The following is a 19088-nucleotide window of genomic DNA, read 5'->3' as shown; positions in this document are numbered from 1 at the left end:
TATGAAAAATCCCACTATCAATCATTTCGACATAGCTCTATAGTATCTAGTGTTGCTTTGAGCTATCAGTGAAGCGAGGTTTTCTCAAATCACACGGCAAGATAGCTGCTGGGGCAGCACCTGCTAGCGCATTACCATCGTAGCTTGAGACAGCATTGGAGGAATCTATTTAGCTGCTCGAGGCCATGGGCTTGAAAAGGCCGCATAGATGATTGCAATGATTGAACAAACTCTCGTGAACATTTACAGAGCCGGTAAGTGGAATTTGTCTATAGAAGCTTCGAGTGCGCGATTTTCGCCGCAACGGAGCGGTCAGCCGTCTAGTTGCTGGCCGTGGGACTGTCCGTGCCTCGACAAAAATGTTGAATTATTTCGCGTAGCATTGCCTCCTACAGACGTCGACAGGGGAATTATTGAGCATGGATCTATGAAAAAGCGGTCACGTCAAAGTGACGGCTTGTGCTTACCGATGGTGGAGTGCTGTGGTAGAAGAAGACTTGAACAGCGCATCGAGACAATGTGTTAAATTTTACCGGGTGGAGATGTCATGAATTCATCGCGAGTAATATAAGACGTTCAACTGTAAAATTGGAAACGCTTCATGATCAACACTTCCCCGCATCTCAACTTATTCTGTAAGAATTTGACCTACAATTCTTGTAAATCGCGTGTATTCTTCGTGATTGTGGAGGAAGTACAACAGCGCACAGATTGATGTATCTTCGCTGCTGTTCAGTTACGGGTGAAGGCCATGGCTTTAAAATTACTCAAGGCTATGATGCACGTGATAGATTTAGCCCATATCTACCTCGGACACATTTATATGAGCATTGAGCAGGAATCTTTACATTGTCCACCCATTGACTTAGTTTCCCGGGCTGGTCTTGGGTGTACTGCTGAGACATGAAGTAATAAACGCAAACTATAGACCTCTCGACATATGAATGGAGCCTTTCGACGGGATCAGGTTCACGTAGTGGGATCGACGAAAGCTACCGTGCATGAAAAATAGCTTTGTATTGCTCTGCAATTCACTTGGTCAATGTATGGATAACTGAGGTTGAACTCCAGCATACATCAGAACGCTGGAGCTCAGGGCCGGGTCATTGGGAGCCTGGCTTTTTGTACTTGTTCCCAGAAATACGGAGTGAGAAGTGTTGAGTCCTGTCCAGGGTCAAACCCATCAATTGTAGTGGAACTGCTGTGTATCTTCAGCGCCTTTACCGCCAATATCCCTCGGATTCAAAATCTAGAACAATTCGCTATCGGTGAGATTGACAGATTGCGCAGGGTGATCAGAGCTTGTAGGACTCTTCGAGCCAGCGTCACGCGGCCAGACATTGGGTGAGTGTGGCGTGCGTACCTGATTCATAAGCGACTTTTCATCACACTTGGATGCATGTTCGAAGCACAGATTTCAAATTGCCATTTTCATTTGCCGCGAGAAAAGCTTGGCATGTTCTTGGAACACGAAGAAGTCAGAGCGTTGTGTCCTTTTTTGGATAGACACAGCTCGGGGAGATCATAAGTCCGCTTCGGAAGTCCGAGCGACGGGATACAATAGCAATTACCCCATACAATAGCTCAGGGTCTAATAGCACCACTCGAATACAAGCTCACGATGCATTGACCAAATGACATGAATTTTGTTTAGTGCACAGATGGCCTGGTAATGGTCGCGCGAGGCTTTCATTGGGCATAAAGGGGCTGAGAAGGACCGTCTACTAGAGTATCAGAAGATTCTTATCAATTCAAAGATGTTCTACAAAACGACGGAGAAATAGTTATAATTATAGATCGGGTTTCCATGACAAGGCCGATTTTGCCGGCGATACGATTGCGGTCCCCACTCATCACATACAGCGGGAGCGACTAGTAAGTAGCACGCTGCATCGGCTGCAGATAGCCCGAACTTCTCGAAGAATGCGAGGTAGATCAGGAACGAAGACGAGCTGGCTGAATGTCTCAAGATGCGAGCGGTGGCAAGGGTCGTATTGTGTATTCCTCGCAATTCTCGCCATTGGATTGGATGCGCAATTCACTCACCGACCTCCGAATACCAAGCACAGTATTGCAAGCCCCCCGGCCTAGACCAGATCAGATTAGCAACCATGAATCGCCCTACCCGTTATCTCGCCTCGCGGCAATTTCCGAGTTACCACCGCCGATCACCCACAATTGAGGCTTGATGAGGCTTCGCACATCCGCCGCCCCCCGGGGAGCCCTGTCCGCCCTACCTTAATTACCCCACACGCCTAAGCGCCACCAGATGGCCCGGGCGAAGCGCCTCCAGTTTCACGCTTTTTCACGCCACAGATGACAAGGCGAGCCTCGGGGTCTGGGCGTAGGGCAGCGGTAAAACGGCAAAACACCACTGCATGGGGAAATAGTATGGAGATACTATAAGTCCCTGCCGAAGGTGACGGAAGTTGTTGCCTCCGTATGGGGCTCACCGGGGGCCGATCCTTACCGGTTCCTGGGGTGCGTGCGCTGAGAGATCTCGCCGCGACCCGCCCGAGGGACCGCCAGACAATCGTGCCGTCCGTTGTGTGACAACTGGCAAGCGGGTCGGACGATTTGCACATCACGGATCACAGGGTGCGGCCCGAGAGTGTTTTTAAAAAATGGGCACGTGGATTTGGACGTGACGCGATTGGTTGGCGCGAAGAGCCGCACGCGGCATCAAAAGTCCCGACGACACATCATGTGCTCCAGTCATAGGATCTTCAAAGGAGTGATGGGCGATGGGCAAATTCACTGAAACAATAGTAGCGTTCGCTTTCAAACAGTAAACATTCATTTATGACTATCAACTAAGGCTTCTCGTATTTCGTCTTCGCAAGCGCAGTCAACTGCGTCTGATGCATCATTCCACCCCGGCCTCCACTTCCTCTCATCTCAAATTTAGTCGGCCTCAGCGCCGGCAGCACCGCACTTCTTCTCGCAGTAGTAGGTCATCTATCGTAAAGTTAGTATGAGGATCGGGTTGCAATAGAGTTAGCTGCCTTACCTCATCGCCACCAATGTGTTTAGCGGCCGAATTGCAGGTAAGACCGTCCTGTAAATAAGTTAGTAGAGAAGATGGCAGTCAGCAGGTCTAAAACTTACGAAAGTGCAGTCAGGGCAGGTATCCCATTGGTTGCTGCCAGTGTTGCGCTGCTTGTAGTAGTCGCAGGCGCACTTGGTGGCATCAGGGAGGACCTCGTAGCTGGTCTGCCAGTTGTAGCTGACACTCCAGCCAGTACCGCCAACAGGCGAAGACCTCCTGTTCGAAACGCAGGCAGCGGCCTTGTGGAGGTCGGCATAGGCCCTGAATATCAAAGTCTATGTTTAGATGCTGCAGTGGAAGTGGGGAAACGGGAACAACTCACGTTCCAGCGGCCAGGAGGAGAAGGGCAACGACAGAGTACTGCATTTTGGATTTTTCGGGAGGCCTTGGAGGTGGGTTGATCGTAGTGAATGACTAGAGCTGGTTGATCGGTGGAAGAGGGACGGTTATGAGGACTTAAGTAGGAGTCCAGACACAGAAAGATAGCTCATCAACTGTACACTCCGGTGGACGTTTATCTCGCTCGGTTTCGTGGCCCGCTTGTCCGACTCGTGCTTCTACCCGTAGTTCGATGGATATTGAGCCGAGCCACTATGGTACCTTCCTTCTCTTGTCTATAGTCGACGTTCGACTCGTATCTATGATGAGAGTGGCCGCCCTTAGGGGCGTGCGTTGTGGGGGGCCTTCTCCACTGATAGGTTATTCAGCACGATATTCGAGTCGTGAGAAGTATTGAGCACTTGTTGGCGAGACTTGGTCTTCGTCCCCAGATGACTGAGAGTCAGTGCGGTGCTGACACGACTCGCCAATGACGTAGGGTGATCCCGGCCATGACAAAGTAAAGGGGGCGTTAAGCGAATTGCGCCGGCGCTAACCCCTACAATTCACCGCATGTTCCTTGTCACAACCCGTTTGCATTGACGGTGTTCTCGAGGTGTTAAGCCTCTGGAGGGGTTTAAGGTTACGGGACGTTAGGTTTTAAGCATCTTTGAGCCTCAATGCATGGTGATGTATAGAGTTTGCGCGGGACTGCATGTGTGGTTGTGTTCTAAAGAAAAGCAAATTAAGGCGCGACACTTGTTTACCAGTGTTCTGGATGTCCCTGCTGATCCCATCTTCATCAGGCACCCTCATGTTCCGACGAGCCACGCTGTAGGGAAGAGGTCTGGAGGCCTAAGACTCGTGGACACGAGCGCCTCGCTTGGCTCGCGACTAGTCGGATTCACTGAATCAGCACGACGAACACCAAGAACATGAGACTTGATGATGGGTGAGCCGACTATAAATGTTGCATGCTTTCCCTGCAATTGACTGTATCTCCACAGACCACCTCGTCCATTCTTTACTGAACAGCAATCATGATGTACCGCCTGGTTTTCCCCACTCTCCTTCTCTCCACTCTCGTTAGTGCGACTCCTCTCGACACCAAGCCTGTCGAGTACACTCCTGGCTATGATCTCCAGGCGGATGATCTGATCGTCCCCATCGATGGCGTTTGTGAGCTTTCCCTCATGTCCATCTCTTGAGTTCAAGTTACTAACTCTTTCCCAGCCCACGTCATGAAGGAGACCACCTACCTCGCCCAGCTGAAGGCGCAGGGTATCTCCATCGGTGCCCCCAAGCTTGACCCGTCCTGGATCACCGTCAACGCCTCGGACATTCCCGACCTCGAGGACGTTTCCGACGAGGAGCACGCGCTCAAGTCCCGCCAGGCCTCGTGCGACCAGACCTTCTCGCTCGTCACCGACAAGACCGAGACCTTCGTCGACTGGGACGTGCAGATGTCCCCCGTCGTCTGCGCCGTCGGCGACATGGACGTCAGCGTGTCTTCCGGCTACACCGTCACCAACACGGTTGGCGGCAGCGCGGGTGTCGACCTCAAGTTCATCAAGGACCGCCTCGGCGGCTCCCTCGGCATCAACTACAGCCGCAGCTGGGCCACCCAGACCTCGGTCATCACCAAGGGCACCGTCAAGGATGGCAACTGCGGTGTCATGATCACCAAGCCCATCGTCACCCGCCGCTCCGGCCGCCAGTTCAAGGGCTGCATCGGCTCCACCACCCAGGTCGGCACCTGGTACGCCGACTCCCACAACGACGGCCAATACAACGGCATCAAGTGGGTCGAGGGCGCCGTCTCCATGTGCTCCAAGCCCGGTAACAACCCGCCCATGTCCCGCTGCAACGGCCAGGGCAACTTCGTTTAAATGGGGATTTGAATTGAGATGGATGCTCCGGAGTGAGCCTTTACGATGAAGATACCACATCGTCATGTAATTAGCTATCAGAAAATGCAAGATTGATTATGCGCATCTCGTCTCTCATTTTGAAGAATTTGTGAACTCTATTACGCAGCATTTTGAGATGAAATGAACGGGCGAAATTCCTCGAAATAAAATGCTCAATGGGAGAGACAAAAAAAATTACAGCCGACTACAAGACGACAAACAAGATATTCATCAATAAAATCATTTTCTACAGCAGTTGATAATCAGTCTAGCGAATAGAATGATGAACAATAATAATCATCGCCACAGGTTTAAGTCCAGCTCCCTGCGACTACCAGAAATTGCAACAGATCGAAATCTCTTGCAATCGATTCCAGAACTTGCACAGCCACCAATCGCATCTTAAAAGTGGCGTAAGGCTGCGATCTTGGCTTGAGTATAATTGTTAATAGTAGCTGGAACAGATAGACCAAGCACCAATAAGATGTCGTTATGGCCCCCATAAGCTCAAACTTTAGCGTAGGCAGCAGAAGTAACTCCAGCCAATCATATCGCATAAAACACAACCTGTGTTTCACAACCCCTCAACACCGCAGCGGTGTGTCGCTTTTGCGGTGTTGCAATAACGACGCCGATAAAGCGCTTATTTCCTGATTGAGAGCCATTCGCCGCACCGCGGCAACCGACGCTTCTTACGTTCCACTTCAGCCTGCTGTTGCCTTGCCAAAACCAGTTAATCCTTGCTAGTAAGCATACCGGTCAGGGTGCGGCTGAGGATAATCCAGTCCCTATTTAAAGCCCTTTCGCCGTCTCACGAAAGAGCCATCTGGGCATCGGCATCAGCCTGCAAAGCCAATTTCATCAACCTCCCCCTCTTGCTGTCCTTCTCCACCTGACGGCCACGACTTTTCGCGAAAACGCTCGTGCACAGACCGCGAGTTCACATGACATACGTTTTTTAGGCAGCGACGACGTAGCAGAACCTCACCCATACTTTCTTTCTTCATTGACAACCATCAAAATGCCATCGTCCGAGGTCAACAACGCGGCGCAGGCCGCCGCTCCGAAGGGAAACGACGGTATTGACGCAGAACCCACGACCATGAACGAGTTCATTCCTCTCCTTTACAAACTACTCGCGAAGACCACCGACAATCAGGATACGCCCGACGATTCAAGCGCCGACGGCGAGGACTCCTCAGAAGAAGCAGCGGATATTCCAGGCTCCAAGCTCTCGATCAAGGCCCTCGTCGAACGGCCGGACAAGGAGAGCGGGGAGCTCGAAATCATCGAGAAGGACAAGTACTTCAAGCCGCAGAACGACAAGAAATTCTTCGACCACGCTCTGGTCACCAAGCAAACCTTCGACGCCAACAGGAAACTCGAAAAGACGACGGTCGAGATCAACTCGCCCCACATCCGCGCCGCGCTCAAGGACGTCGTCACCTACTACCCTTCCGAGTCTTTGAAGTTTGGCGAAGCCGATGCAGTCACCTACGAGAAGCCTTATGCCCTGCTGCACCACCACAGAGATGAGCTCACTCAGTATGCCGCAAAGGCGGTCGAGTCCGGCAACACTGACGCTGACGCCATCTCCGGGCACGTGGACCTTTTGCTGAGCTTCCTCGACACGGAAATGGGCGAAGACGGCCCGGCCCTTCGTCAATTGACCGAATCGGGGCTGATCACATTCAATCTTCTGTGGGCCATCTTCAAGCCTGGCGACATCCTGTTCGCCTCGGAATGCGGCCATCCTCGTCTGTATCGTTGCCGGAAGGCTGCATACGGACATGAAATGCGTAATGGAAGGTTCTTCGAAGTCACTTGCGAGTTCACCAACTGCGACGGCACGAGGGCCGGCACCTCTACCGTCAGCATCAGGATCTGGCAGGGCGAAGTTTTCGTCGGCACCGGAACCACCTCGATCGACCACCTCCCCCTGTTTCCCCTCAAGTTCATGGATGAACAGGAAGAAATCAAAGAGAAGCTCATCGAACGAGGCAACAGGTACCTCGCCATCCGCGGCGTCACGACCTGGGACTACGAAGGGCTCTTCCTCTACCTGAAGAAGCCCCCGTACGACTACTACAACGAGTGCGCGTCCTTCGACGGCATCTGGCTGCCCCGCTCCGCCTCCCACCGCGTCGTCGTCGACCCAAAAACCTTCATCGAAGAAGCCACCAAGCAGGCTCAAGACGTCTACGACGACGATTCCGACTGCGAAGACGGCGCCTGCGCCCGCGGCAAGCCCAGCTCCAAGCCCTCCGCCTTCTTCAACGCATCCGCCGACCCGCTCCTCTGCCCGCCATACGTCTTCGGCTTCTCTCTCGAGACAAAGGAATGGTGCAAGCTCTTCATCGACTGCCTCGCCGCCGTCGAGTGGATCCCGCGCGCCATGGACAACCTCATCATCCCCGCGGCCCAGCGCCACCTCATCCAGGCCCTCGTCACCGCGCACCGCTTCCCGGACAACGCGCGCAACGAGGCCAGCCTCAAGGGCAAGGGCCTCATCGCGCTGCTGCACGGCACCCCCGGCAGCGGCAAGACGCTGACCGCCGAGCTCGTCGCCGAGCACACGCGGCGGCCGTTGCTGAAGGTGTCGACGGGCGAGCTGGGCAGCTACGGCAGCCGCATCGCGGCCGAGCTGCAGTGCTTGCTGACGTACGCGTCCATCTGGCACGCCATCGTGCTGATCGACGAGGCGGACGTGTTCCTCGAGGCGCGCAGCAGCGGGCCCGACCAGTTCGAGCACAACAACCTCGTGGCGATTTTCCTCAAGCAGCTCGAGTACTTCCAGGGCATCCTGTTCCTGACGTCGAACCGCGTGAGCATCTTCGATCCGGCCATCAGGTCGAGGCTGCACCTCGCGCTGCAGTACCACGCGCCTGATGCGGAGCGCAGGAAGCAGATCTGGCGGCAGCAGCTGGAGCGCGTGGCGGCGGGTGATAAGGATTTGGATGTTGAGAAGTGCATCGAGCAGACGCATCGGGCGGAGATGAATGGGCGTGAGATTTCGAATGCGGTGAACACGGCGCTTACGCTGGCGAAGAGTGGGGATGGGAAGTTGGGGCTTGAGCACCTGGAGATTGTGCTCAATGTCTGGGATGAGTTTGAGTCTACTTTGAGGAATATTGAGCGCAGCTCGTAGACTGAAAACGAAGGATTGCCTTAGATGGTGGCGGAGAGCGTGGCTCACGGCACGAGTCTCTTTTTAGAAGAACTAGAGCTTAGTTCATCTACAGCTTAGATACCATACCGAATTAAAGTTTACATCACAAAGCGGAGTATTACATATATGTGAATGCCTACAAATTCAGTACGGCTTCTTCTACGACAAAGTATTTTAAGAGTGGATTGGTGTAGAATAAAATAGAGCTCAACAACAACAAAACACATTGGGCCGCTCCCTCCTTCCTGATTTGTGAATCGCTAGCTTCACCGTTGACTACATCGGAATCGAAACTGGCTCTTCATTCTGGAGCACATCGTGCTGACCCTATCTATCGCATATATATTTAGTAAAAGCAACTAGCTCTTTTGGAAATGCCGATGGTTCTGGCAGTAGGTAAAGCCAGCCATTTACAACAACGAAACCGATTAGACTACTCCCTTTTTCCCAATTTACAACCCGCTGGCCTCACTGCCTTGTAGAGCGGATTTTACAGATCCACAAGAAGCGCTCCCCTCCCACAAGCTCTCTACCTTCGTTTCTAAGTTCGAAATAGATGCGCAGTCATCCTTACCTATAACGACAATGACGAAATCGGAGCTTACCCTTGCAGCAGATGCTGCTGATCAGCAAGCCGATATACCAAGCAGCCAGCAAGCTACTATGAATGTACGCGGGCAGGATGGCGGGGGATCTACGAATGTTCAAGGGAAGCTACAAGGGGGAGAAATCAAAGAAGGAGATGCAGATAGTGATGCAGAAAAGGATAGAAAGGAAACCGAGGGTAAAAATAAGTAGCAAAAGTTGGATGTGGCTGAGACAGGTACACGGAAAAACAGAGCCGGTAGCATTAGAGATGTGGCTGGGTTAGGTACACGGAAAAGCAGAGCCGGTAGGATTAGAACAATAGGAGGAATGACTTTTAGCGTACGCTTCAGACTAGCAAACCCGGAGCAGTTAAGAGCATCGTAACACAGCCTCCGAAACTCCGAGGGAAAACGAAACCGAAAGCGGGAGACGGAAGTGGCAGTGTCAAAGTGGCAGCAGAGGGATGGTCCAAAGAGCGATAAGTTACTGGAAAACCAGCATTCTAGACGGTAGCGACGATGATCGAGCGCTCTCCCGCATGCCCCGGTCAACCCAATGCAGATTTGCAGGAGGTCCATGCGTAGGACCGCCTCAACTAGAGGAAATAGTGCGTACGCAGGCTTATTTCCCAGGTGAAAGAGGATTTAGAGGGTAAGGGTGGCGACTGGCGGGAGCGGCGGGCGGCCCGGAGCAAGCCTGGAAGACCGTCAAAGGGGAAATGGCGCGCGAAAGGGATTTCATGCTCGGTAGATCTGCAGTAAAGACTCAGCCACTTAAGAATAGGGGTACGAGAAGAATTGTCGGTCTTAGACTCTCAAGAACTTGACGGTTATAGCTAAGTCAGTGCTATTACACTTTAGGCTGGGCGCAACATGGCAAGTTACCCGCATTTAATTCAATCCAATAGCAAAATTACTTCGAACGCACGCTGGTTAGCCCTTGCGAAGACCTCAGGTCGTTAAAGCCGGCAAGGGAACGCACTGTTCAGCGGACTACAGCACGGCACGTTACGTCAATTTCTAGTAGCGCAGATCCGTGGCTTCTGCCAGATTCCAGCCGTTGTGGGGCCCCAAGATCCTACAAAACCCTAGCCCGTGCAGGGCTTTAGCGCGTGAGCTAGTTGCGGACGATTCCGTGCAATTATTTCATACAGGATCTCCCTCTCAGACCACTTGCGCTTGGTCACGTCGGTTATCTCCTAAGGGACTTCTTTCCGCAGCCACGGCGCGGCATATTGCGGTACAGCTAGAAGCCCAAACATTGATGCTTGTGAAAATAGTGCCGTGGCGCCGGCGCCCGACAATGAAAGCACGCATACGAACTTTGGTACTTGAGGTATCTAATAAAGATGTCCAGATTTGGAGGTGTGCCGTAGACTATAGCAAAATCATTCTACTCACTCACCCTAACACTTAGTCGCTGGATTTACGGGGGCATTGAAGCCGATTCCGTGCATGTTTGATGCTGAGTTACGGAGAATTTCTACGCCGATTTTCATTCTTCTCGTTTAGCTTCGGAAACTTTTCTACTGCTTAACAAAGCTTAATGTGCGCCCGTCGAGCGCCACTAAGTAGCTTATAATCCCGCGCCGGGCCATAGATAAGCGTGCACGAGTCTAATGCCGTATAATCCTTTGTACAAGCAACGGGTCCCTTATGTCAACAACGCCACCATGTAAAGTGTTTTTGGACACAAAGTTTCAGATAACAAAACTAGGCAAAGGCACGATAGATACCTAGAACTCTGGCCTTAGGCATAAATTTATAATCGATTAGCTTCGTTTATGCATATCTGGAAGCACTCTAGAAAATCCCAGAGGAGTCACTTCCAGCATCCGGAACTTAGTGCCATGGCGCTGCAGGATCACCCATAGCCAGGTACGGCAGCAAGGCTAGCGCGAGCCGTGTTACCGGCGCATAAGGCCGACTCAAATTACTACCTCAGGAGCACACCTCCTGTACCAGGAACTCCTGATCTCAAATGCAGGGCCAAATATAAATCCTACCCGATCGAAGTAGTGGAGACCAAGAAAAACACGTACCTCCACCTCAGAGGGAATCCCGATTCAGACTCTTCTTTAGCATCGGCCATGGCCCCCCTTCCGCCTATCCTTGTAGAGCAATGGATTATGTATCCCATTGGGGTATGTGTGTCATTCTTGCGACTGTACGCCCGTGTTCGCGTCGTTGGTTGGCGGAACTTGTACTGGGATGACCTGCTATCAGGACTCGCCATGGTCAGTTATTATCCAGACTTCCAAGTAGAAGACACTTAATAACTCTTACATAGTTGTTTTGGACTTCAGAGGCGACAACCATTCATCTGCTGAGTAAGTTTATATCAGTATACAAGGATTTAAGCTTCATACTAACGTTTGAGCAATAGACGCTTATGGAACCTTCATCGGCCTTACTGAAGAGGAAGCGAATGCTCTCACAGATGCCCAAGTCTATTCGTTGGGAATAGGCTCTAAAGCCCTCTTCTCGGCATGGATAAGCTATATATGCCTGATATGGTGTCTGAAGGGCTCAGTGTTATTCTTCTACAACCGCTTAACGTGAGTTAACTCTGAAGACTGTCGTGGTTGGATAAGGCTAATCAAATTGTCATCAAAAGGAAGGGTCTAAAGGAGCAAAGACTAGTCCGGTGGCTTGCTATCGGTGTTGGCGCTTCTTTCCTTGCTATGATTTTACAGATCCTACTTAACTGCCGTCCGATCCACAGGAACTGGCAGATCAAGCCTTACGCGGGAGGTACGATGGAGAAAGCAAAAGTCAACTACAACGCACTACATACTAACTCATACGTGTAGATCAATGCACCTTAATCTACGTGAGATACTACCTCTTACTCATTCTCAATGTCTCGTAAGTCTCTCCGGCTGCAATTCTCCACCACCTACTAACTACTACGTCGCCGCAGCACTGACCTTGGGCTCATGATCTTCATCCCCGCCCCAATCTTGTGGAAAGCGCAGATCCCGATCAAGCGCAAGATCATGGTAGCGATTCTCCTGTTCTCATCTCTATTCATCGTCACCGCCGCCATTATCCGCTGCATCATGTCCGTCGGCGATATTCGTAGGATCGGAACGTCTGGCGCGTGGGCCATCCGCGAGACCTTCGTATCCATGTTCGTCGTGAACGCTCCCGCCATCAAGCCGCTGTTCAGCCGCAGACGGCTGCTGGCTCAAGGCAGTAAAAGCGGCGGCAGCGCATCGCGTACTGGCACAAGCAAGCCGCGGCACACGCAGCGGGGTGATGAGGTTGAGTTGAGGTCCAACGAGAGCTGGAGCAACAAGGATGAGGCGAGCGTTCGGGACCTCGAACACGGCAGCAGCGGCGGGAGCGTTCATGAACTTGTGGATGCGAAAAACGACGGCCTGCGCATTAATGTCACGAAGGCTTTCACAACAAGTTCCGAGGAGGCCAGCCAGACGCAGGAAAACCAGGCGGCGCAATACTGGGGCAGGGCTGAGGGAAGCCTCGAGGATAATAAGATGCGGAATGGCTGGAAGAGGCTAGGGGAACAAACCCGGGGGATGACAAGAACCACGGTGATCGCTGATACACTCTGAGGCTCGTTAGCAGATAGGGGACTCGAGATAGTAGGAGTATTTGAAATTTTACTTTTAGAATAGTTAATATGGAAAGCAACCATAAGAGTGTTTGGGTTGAAATTCCCGAATATTTTACATGAACACAACCCCCTAAATTGATGTGCTAATCTGATGGCGAATCTACTAATTCAGGTGGTTCCACGGAGGTTCTACACCGCTGCCGCCCTATGCACTTTTGTCAGCAAGCATGGTGGCGAGGCAGGCACCCTTGTTCGGCTATCTGACCGTAGAGCAGTTACGGAGAACTGCGCAGTGGATCCCGCCGCATCAGCTAATATGCGGCGTTGCGTTGGAGATAGATGCGACGGTGTTCTAATAGTATAATTCTGACTTCAAAATGATTTTTTTAAATTATGTTAAGCATAACATTACCCAGACCGAATTCTAAGCTACACACAAATATGTAATGAAAGGGAGTGAGGAATATGACTACCATGGTCCACCGGGTATCTCCAGGGAGACTAAGGTGGCATTCACAAATGCCCAGTTCCTGGATGCATCAACACCGTCTGGTGGAGTCATCCTATGTTTCTTTTTGAGATGATTGACCATCTCACTTGTGCTGCTAAGAGTATCTGAGCATTTCTCTTGGTTACAACGAAACAATTTCGCGTATGCCCATCTCTCCCAACGATAACAGTTCTTCATCCGTCTTTGTCGAACATCGACGAGATGTTCGGCACATCTACGAATGTTTTCTCGCCTCCTTTCGGTGAAATCCTCTACCTCTTGCACCATCAGATCCCTATTTTTGTCACTCCATTCGTCAAGCCTCACTCTACCGACCTTGGAGCTTACGTTGAGCCGAATGTAGTTCTCCTTCCTATGTTTGCTGTTTCGCCTTTCCTGTTTCATTCTGTCTTTCGCTGTGAAGTGCTGGCCTTGGGTTTCTGTCAGCTCTTGTAAGAATGTGTGAAACAGTCTCTTGTTTCTCTTGAAAACCCTTCTGACTGAATGCAGTCGAACTGCGGATCGGAATCCCTTCCAGAACTTTCGCAGTTTCCCGGGGCTCTGTTGTTCTTCGTCGTCGTTGTCGCCGTCGTCATCGCTGTCGGTAGAGGCATCGTCGCCTAACGATTCACCCTCATCGTGATAGTCTGACCGGGGCGAGTGTTGTATAGGATGCTGCGTTGCTTCTCCAGTCGCTCCAACCGGCTTTCCAGTCCCGATACTGACCAGAAACGACGGCAGACGGTCGTGGTGTTTGAACAGTGAGGTGATAGCTATTGGCGACGGGTTGTTGGATTTTACACCGCCATCGATGTATGATTTCCGACCTATCTTGGTTTCTTTGAAGTACGTAGGGGCCGCGGAGGTGGCACGTGCGACCTTGCAGATGGTGTAATTGCTTGCAGGTCCCGAGTCAAGAATCGGGTCGTTAGGCCTCGGTCCTCTTCCTTGTCGATAAGTTCGGAAGAGTTCAGCTTTGATTTCCCTTTCTTGTATACGACTCGAAAGGCAAGCACTAATCTGTGTAAGAATGAAATCTCAGCTCTTCGGATAAGCAATATAACTTACGTTCGGCACAAATCAGTTGGCGAAGGAAACATTCGCCACTTGCTTTCCATATTATGGTGTTCTGATTGCGGAGTTTTGCTTTTCACAATCGTTTCGATCTCTTTACGAAGGTACTTCGCATTGTATCTTGCCCGCCACAGTCCTTTCAGGCTTCTTCTGGGCTTGCCGAAGATGTTTTGACACATTTGGGGATACCTTTGAAGGCACTCGTCCACATTCATCCGTAGTCTCCCTAGCATTATGGCGTTGAGACTATTCAAAATGGTCAGGAAAACGAACAATCTAAAGTGATTGAAAGCGAGGTGTGACTGGTGATAACATACCCGCCTGTACTGGTCCCAAACATGTAGTCGAAGTAGTGGCATGGCAAGAAGCGCTCTCCTTCTTTCTTTTCTGACTTATGCGTAATACCGAAGCTCTCGGTATATCCACGCGACTCTTCCACCCTTCTGATCTCCTCCATGAGCTTCTGCAATAGCAGAAGGCTTGCGTACCCTCTAACTCCTCCCCCGTCTACGAGCAATTAGAAGAGCCGAGGAACATCAAAAAAGAGGGTTATACCAAACGAGAGTACTAGTAACTCATCTTTCCAAGCTGAGCTGTCGTCCAGACTGGTTTCGGCTGCCTGCTGTTGTTCGATCCGGATCGCTATTTCTGCCATATGGAGGGAAGTGCGCATCGATTGTTCAGACTTAAACATTAGTGAACGATTCGCACTGTGCGGCGAATAAGAGATGCATGAGTATCAAGGACAAACGCCTGTCCGGCTATGCTTTTTTACTGCTTTGAGCCCCATTTTCACCCCGGTTAATGGAATGCGGCTGAAATCTCTTGTTGAGCCCCACAGCATAGTGATCAAATTGCTTGATCTTTTACATGGGAGCAAAAGCAATTGAACCTATCAGCAGGTTCGGAGACAGTGGGCATAGGAAGCCTCCTTCTCTTTAGAGGCCCTGGGCCGTTGACTGTGCATACTGAGGGGCCGCTTCATGCACATGATCGATGACGTGTAGCGGGGCCACGCGTATAAGGGCAAAATCAGGCATGATCTGACATGGGAAGCTGACGTGGTACCGTGATAATTACCTAAAGGCGACATCCAATGTTACACAACAGCTGCATAGCCCCATCACAGCTGAAGTTGCCGATTTTTCACTGGGGTTGTCTGCCGAAACAGCCCCACCACTTTACCGAGGATGCCTTATCTCATCACCGGATCCACACCCGCCTACAGACACTGAACACAGTTAGACACTGTGGCTTTTTCTGACGCGCAGAGTGCATGCTGCAGCTCTTATTTGCGCACGTCCCTGCCATCGAACCGGCGCTAAGGCTTGGATTTTCATCCACACGGCTTTGCCATCGACGTTCCATTGGTCAGTTTGACGTGACAGACAGCTGTCAGCTGGGTTCCCGGTCAGAAATAAATCATAAAAAGTGCGTTCCCGCTGATACTGAAGGCTTTTCGCCTCCTCATGCGACCCACTCTGAAGTCCGCCTTTTTACCAGTTCAGCCCAACAGAACCGTATTGCGGTGCAATACTTTCGACAACGATGAACGAAGAATACATACAATCGCTCCTGAACCAGAAGGTGGATTGTCTTGATCTTGACAAAACCAGGAGCGTTGCAAGAGACCTACAGGAAGCGCTGAATGTAATTCGCAACTCACATTCTGTCGCTCAAGGAGGGTCCAAATCAGACAATCTTCACGCGCACTGGATACAAGCAGAACCAGAGTTTCCAGGGAAAAGATCAGAGCCTCGTTGCCTTGGTTACAGGGGCGAACGGGTCTTCGTGTACGATGAGAACGAGGGCACCAAACTATTGAAGGTGCGAAACCTTGAGGATGTCCAAAGTAAGTAGACTGGCGCAGATTTGCACATTCACTACCTAATGAATATCTTTACACAGACAGAAAAGCCATTATATATCGGTTGTCCAAGCGGTCTGGTGGCGAAATACACTTCTATGGGCAACCCGACTATCAGAACCCGGAATTCCCATACCGTCGTGTCCGCGCTTTGTCGTCAGGAAAAAGTCTGCGGGGATATGACCCTCTACCCACCATTTACCTCCGATCTAGTGATAGACTGCGGCTGCTTCTCTGGAGAGTTGAGTGGTTGTTCATTCTCCTTCCACAGTCCGATGGGGACTCACGCGAGATGGATCTTTAAAGATGAGTAAGATCGCTCAAGTGAGCAACGGCTCGCTCTCTAGCCTTTGTGATCACTCCAGGACCTATACTTTCCCGTATTCAACTTATTTCGTTTCAATCAGTGTATACAAACCCGCTTCTTCCCTTCACGTATTTACGGACCTTCTCAATCTCAGATGATATTTCAGGGTCTAAGTTCCAACATATATGGCTTGGTACAGTCGGAATTAGTATTTTATACTCGGTTGAGTGCTAATGTGGCTTAATCAGCTATGCTTAGCATCGGGTAGAGGTAACTGCAGTTATCTACTTTTCAAAGCTTCATTAGTGGATTCTGCAGTCAATGTTCAATACTGCTCAAACTTCTTTTTCACATACATACTGATAACCGGCCATCAATATGGTTAAGTGGAAGAAAGTCTGGCGCGTTCCTAATTCTTCATGCGGTGAAACGACGCAAGCTATATTGCCGGTTTGCTGACTACTGTTACTGCTCCGAGTAATCTAGAAGGCTGAAGGTTTTGACGGAATCGATGACGGCGCGCTGGGGGTACTGTTGCTTGGCTCTTTGCCAATTCATTTGCAAGTACCAGCGTCACTAGTTTATTCCCTACGCTGTCGTAAGAGACGGCTACCAATTCTGGTATACACCTCTTGTTGGACTTTTTACTCTGATTTCTAGCCGACTCCGTTATGAAGAAATTTCCGTTTGATTTAATCTAAATTGGCATAACAATCTGTCGAGCTATTTAGGTTTTACACTATTGCTTGCTGTTAGACCAAGGAAACAACTGCGCAAGCGTAGTGGAACATCATGCGGCGCCAGGGTAGTCCAGACGTAATTCAGACTGGAGGCTGGTCGTAATCCAAACTCAACTACCTGTATAAGAAGGTAGCGTAGAATATATTCTACGGAACACACCTATTGAGCGGAATTCTCGGAGCCACGGATGCTGCAGGAGCTCAGCCGCAGTTGCCCGCTCCTCAGGCTGCCAAACCAGCGTGCGGCGCACGAAATCGGCAAAATCGTCTGCGTCTCGACCCTGATCACGCACGCACGCCAGATTTTCCAACGACCGTGCTGGAAGCGGCTTCTCTGGATATGCTTCCCTCGCCGTTGACGTCGAGCCGGCCACCTCCTTCATACTTGAGAAGTAGCCAAGCCGCTCTTTCCGTATCGGGTGCAAGGCGGAGTCGATCCCGTCAAAATCCAGCTCTACGGGGGGTTTCAAGTGACCTAAAGCTCGATAAGCTCAGATCATGACGGGAGGCTGAAGAGGAACGGATTGTACGTACCGGCAGCGTTGAAAAGGAGAGGCGAGAGAGGACTCTGGTCGAGAAGTTGACGTGGTGGTGGCCCGAGGAGAGATATGATTTGCGCCAGATGAAGGTACGCGGAATACTCACGCCGCTCATCGTACGGCCAGAAAAGAGGGTCCTGCGATTGCGCCCGCCGGCAAGCCTGGTGCGTTTCGTTAGCAACAGTGTTGGGAATTGCCAGGATGGAGGACTTACAAAGGAGCCGAGATTCCATATATCGACGGCATGCGTCCACATGCGCGTCTGCAGGACCAGTTCCGGTGCTTGACAGGCCGGTGAGAGGATGAGGTCAGACGTGCGATTATGAGTCGACCCGATGCGTGAGCGCTCGAATCCGCGGAGCGTAGGGAGTGCCAGGCTCTTTGTTGTGGCGTAAATGGCATCTGTCGTATAGGCAGGATTGCCTTTGATCTTAAAGGGCTCATTCGGCCATTTCGTTTCGTCCTCCACCACAACATCGTAGAGCCGGTGGTCGTCAACTCCCCGATTCACATCAAACGGCGAGATATATGTATTTCAGTCAGCCGTACTGACGCGAAGTCTCTGGCAAGCTCTGCGTTTACGTACTGCAGTGGGTCATGTTCACCTCGGTATGCAGAAAATCGAGCATCTGAAGGACTGAGTGTACTTCGGCTTTCACGTCGATTTCGTAGCCTACCAAGGAGGTTACGATAGGCGGATATACAAGGCATCTGTGCAACCTTCCGTCCGAACGGGGGATGTCAAACGTGTCCAGAAGGGGGTGGATGAAAGTGCGCCCAGGATGAGAAGATTTGACTGCGTGAATACGGCGGTATGCACGCAGTTCTCGGGTGACTTCATGTCTTTTTGATGAAGGTGGCATCGCGGTCGAGATTTTCAGACTCACGTAACGATTTGTCCTACACACATATCAGCCACGCGTCGAAAGCGTGGAAGCCATGACACACCTCTGGTCTAAGCAAAACCAAAGTGTCCAGAAGCGATCCCACTGCATCTTTCGCACTGTCTTGTATCTGCCTTCGAAAACTTGGCCGAGTCTCACATGGAAGAAATTCTTTCGAAACCCGGGCACCTCATCCTCCTGCATTATCCCATCATCTTCATCATCGTCATCGTCATCGTCGTCTGCATCGTTCTCATTCCGCCCGTCATGAAGGCAACGTGTGATATGGCCAAAGCGAAATGATGATGGGAGACGCGGCGATAGAGCAACGCGCAATCTCGCATCTCTGAGCCGGCGGAAAGCCAAGCTGGATAGATGCATTGGAGGAGCGGCCGAAGATGTAGCAATGGAGGTTGAGGATTTGGGGTCGACAAATTTTTATATCGGGACCCTATCCACGTCATCGTACCACAGCGGCCCCTTGTGATGCCGCTCCCCATCTTCCACCAAAAGATCTTAATACCTACCCTTTCGTTTCTCTACTTGAATAGTTGATCATTGCACATCTGCACGA

At 51.1% G+C, this 19088-nt stretch overlaps 4 protein-coding genes across 4 annotated transcripts; 3 read left to right on the top strand and 1 right to left on the bottom strand.

The window, feature by feature from the left end:
• Positions 1 to 2904: 2904 nt before the first annotated feature.
• LTHEOB_9425 (uncharacterized protein) lies at positions 2905 to 3415 on the bottom strand (the record flags this gene model as incomplete). Its single annotated transcript, XM_035519012.1, has 4 exons — positions 2905 to 2958; positions 3011 to 3058; positions 3109 to 3310; positions 3372 to 3415. 4 exons carry the CDS (start codon positions 3413 to 3415, stop codon positions 2905 to 2907), a joined length of 348 nt encoding a protein of 115 aa, XP_035369030.1.
• A 992-nt stretch (positions 3416 to 4407) lies between these two features.
• LTHEOB_9424 (uncharacterized protein) lies at positions 4408 to 5256 on the top strand (the record flags this gene model as incomplete). The annotated part of the gene is made up of 2 exons (XM_035519011.1): positions 4408 to 4546; positions 4601 to 5256. 2 exons carry the CDS (start codon positions 4408 to 4410, stop codon positions 5254 to 5256), a joined length of 795 nt encoding a protein of 264 aa, XP_035369029.1.
• A 1042-nt stretch (positions 5257 to 6298) lies between these two features.
• Positions 6299 to 8425, top strand: LTHEOB_9423 (AAA family ATPAse; the record flags this gene model as incomplete). The annotated part of the gene is made up of 1 exon (XM_035519010.1): positions 6299 to 8425. One exon carries the CDS (start codon positions 6299 to 6301, stop codon positions 8423 to 8425), a length of 2127 nt encoding a protein of 708 aa, XP_035369028.1.
• Positions 8426 to 11267: 2842 nt separating this feature from the next.
• LTHEOB_9422 (uncharacterized protein) lies at positions 11268 to 12611 on the top strand (the record flags this gene model as incomplete). Its single annotated transcript, XM_035519009.1, has 6 exons — positions 11268 to 11270; positions 11324 to 11363; positions 11420 to 11591; positions 11651 to 11787; positions 11847 to 11901; positions 11957 to 12611. The coding sequence occupies 6 exons, from the start codon at positions 11268 to 11270 to the stop codon at positions 12609 to 12611; spliced, it is 1062 nt and encodes a 353-aa protein (XP_035369027.1).
• Positions 12612 to 19088: the final 6477 nt, after the last annotated feature.

The sequence above is a fragment of the Lasiodiplodia theobromae genome, assembly GCF_012971845.1.
Source record: "Lasiodiplodia theobromae strain AM2As chromosome Unknown scaffold_31, whole genome shotgun sequence".
Lineage (NCBI taxonomy): Eukaryota > Fungi > Ascomycota > Dothideomycetes > Botryosphaeriales > Botryosphaeriaceae > Lasiodiplodia > Lasiodiplodia theobromae.
This window is presented reverse-complemented; position numbering and strand designations above follow the sequence as displayed.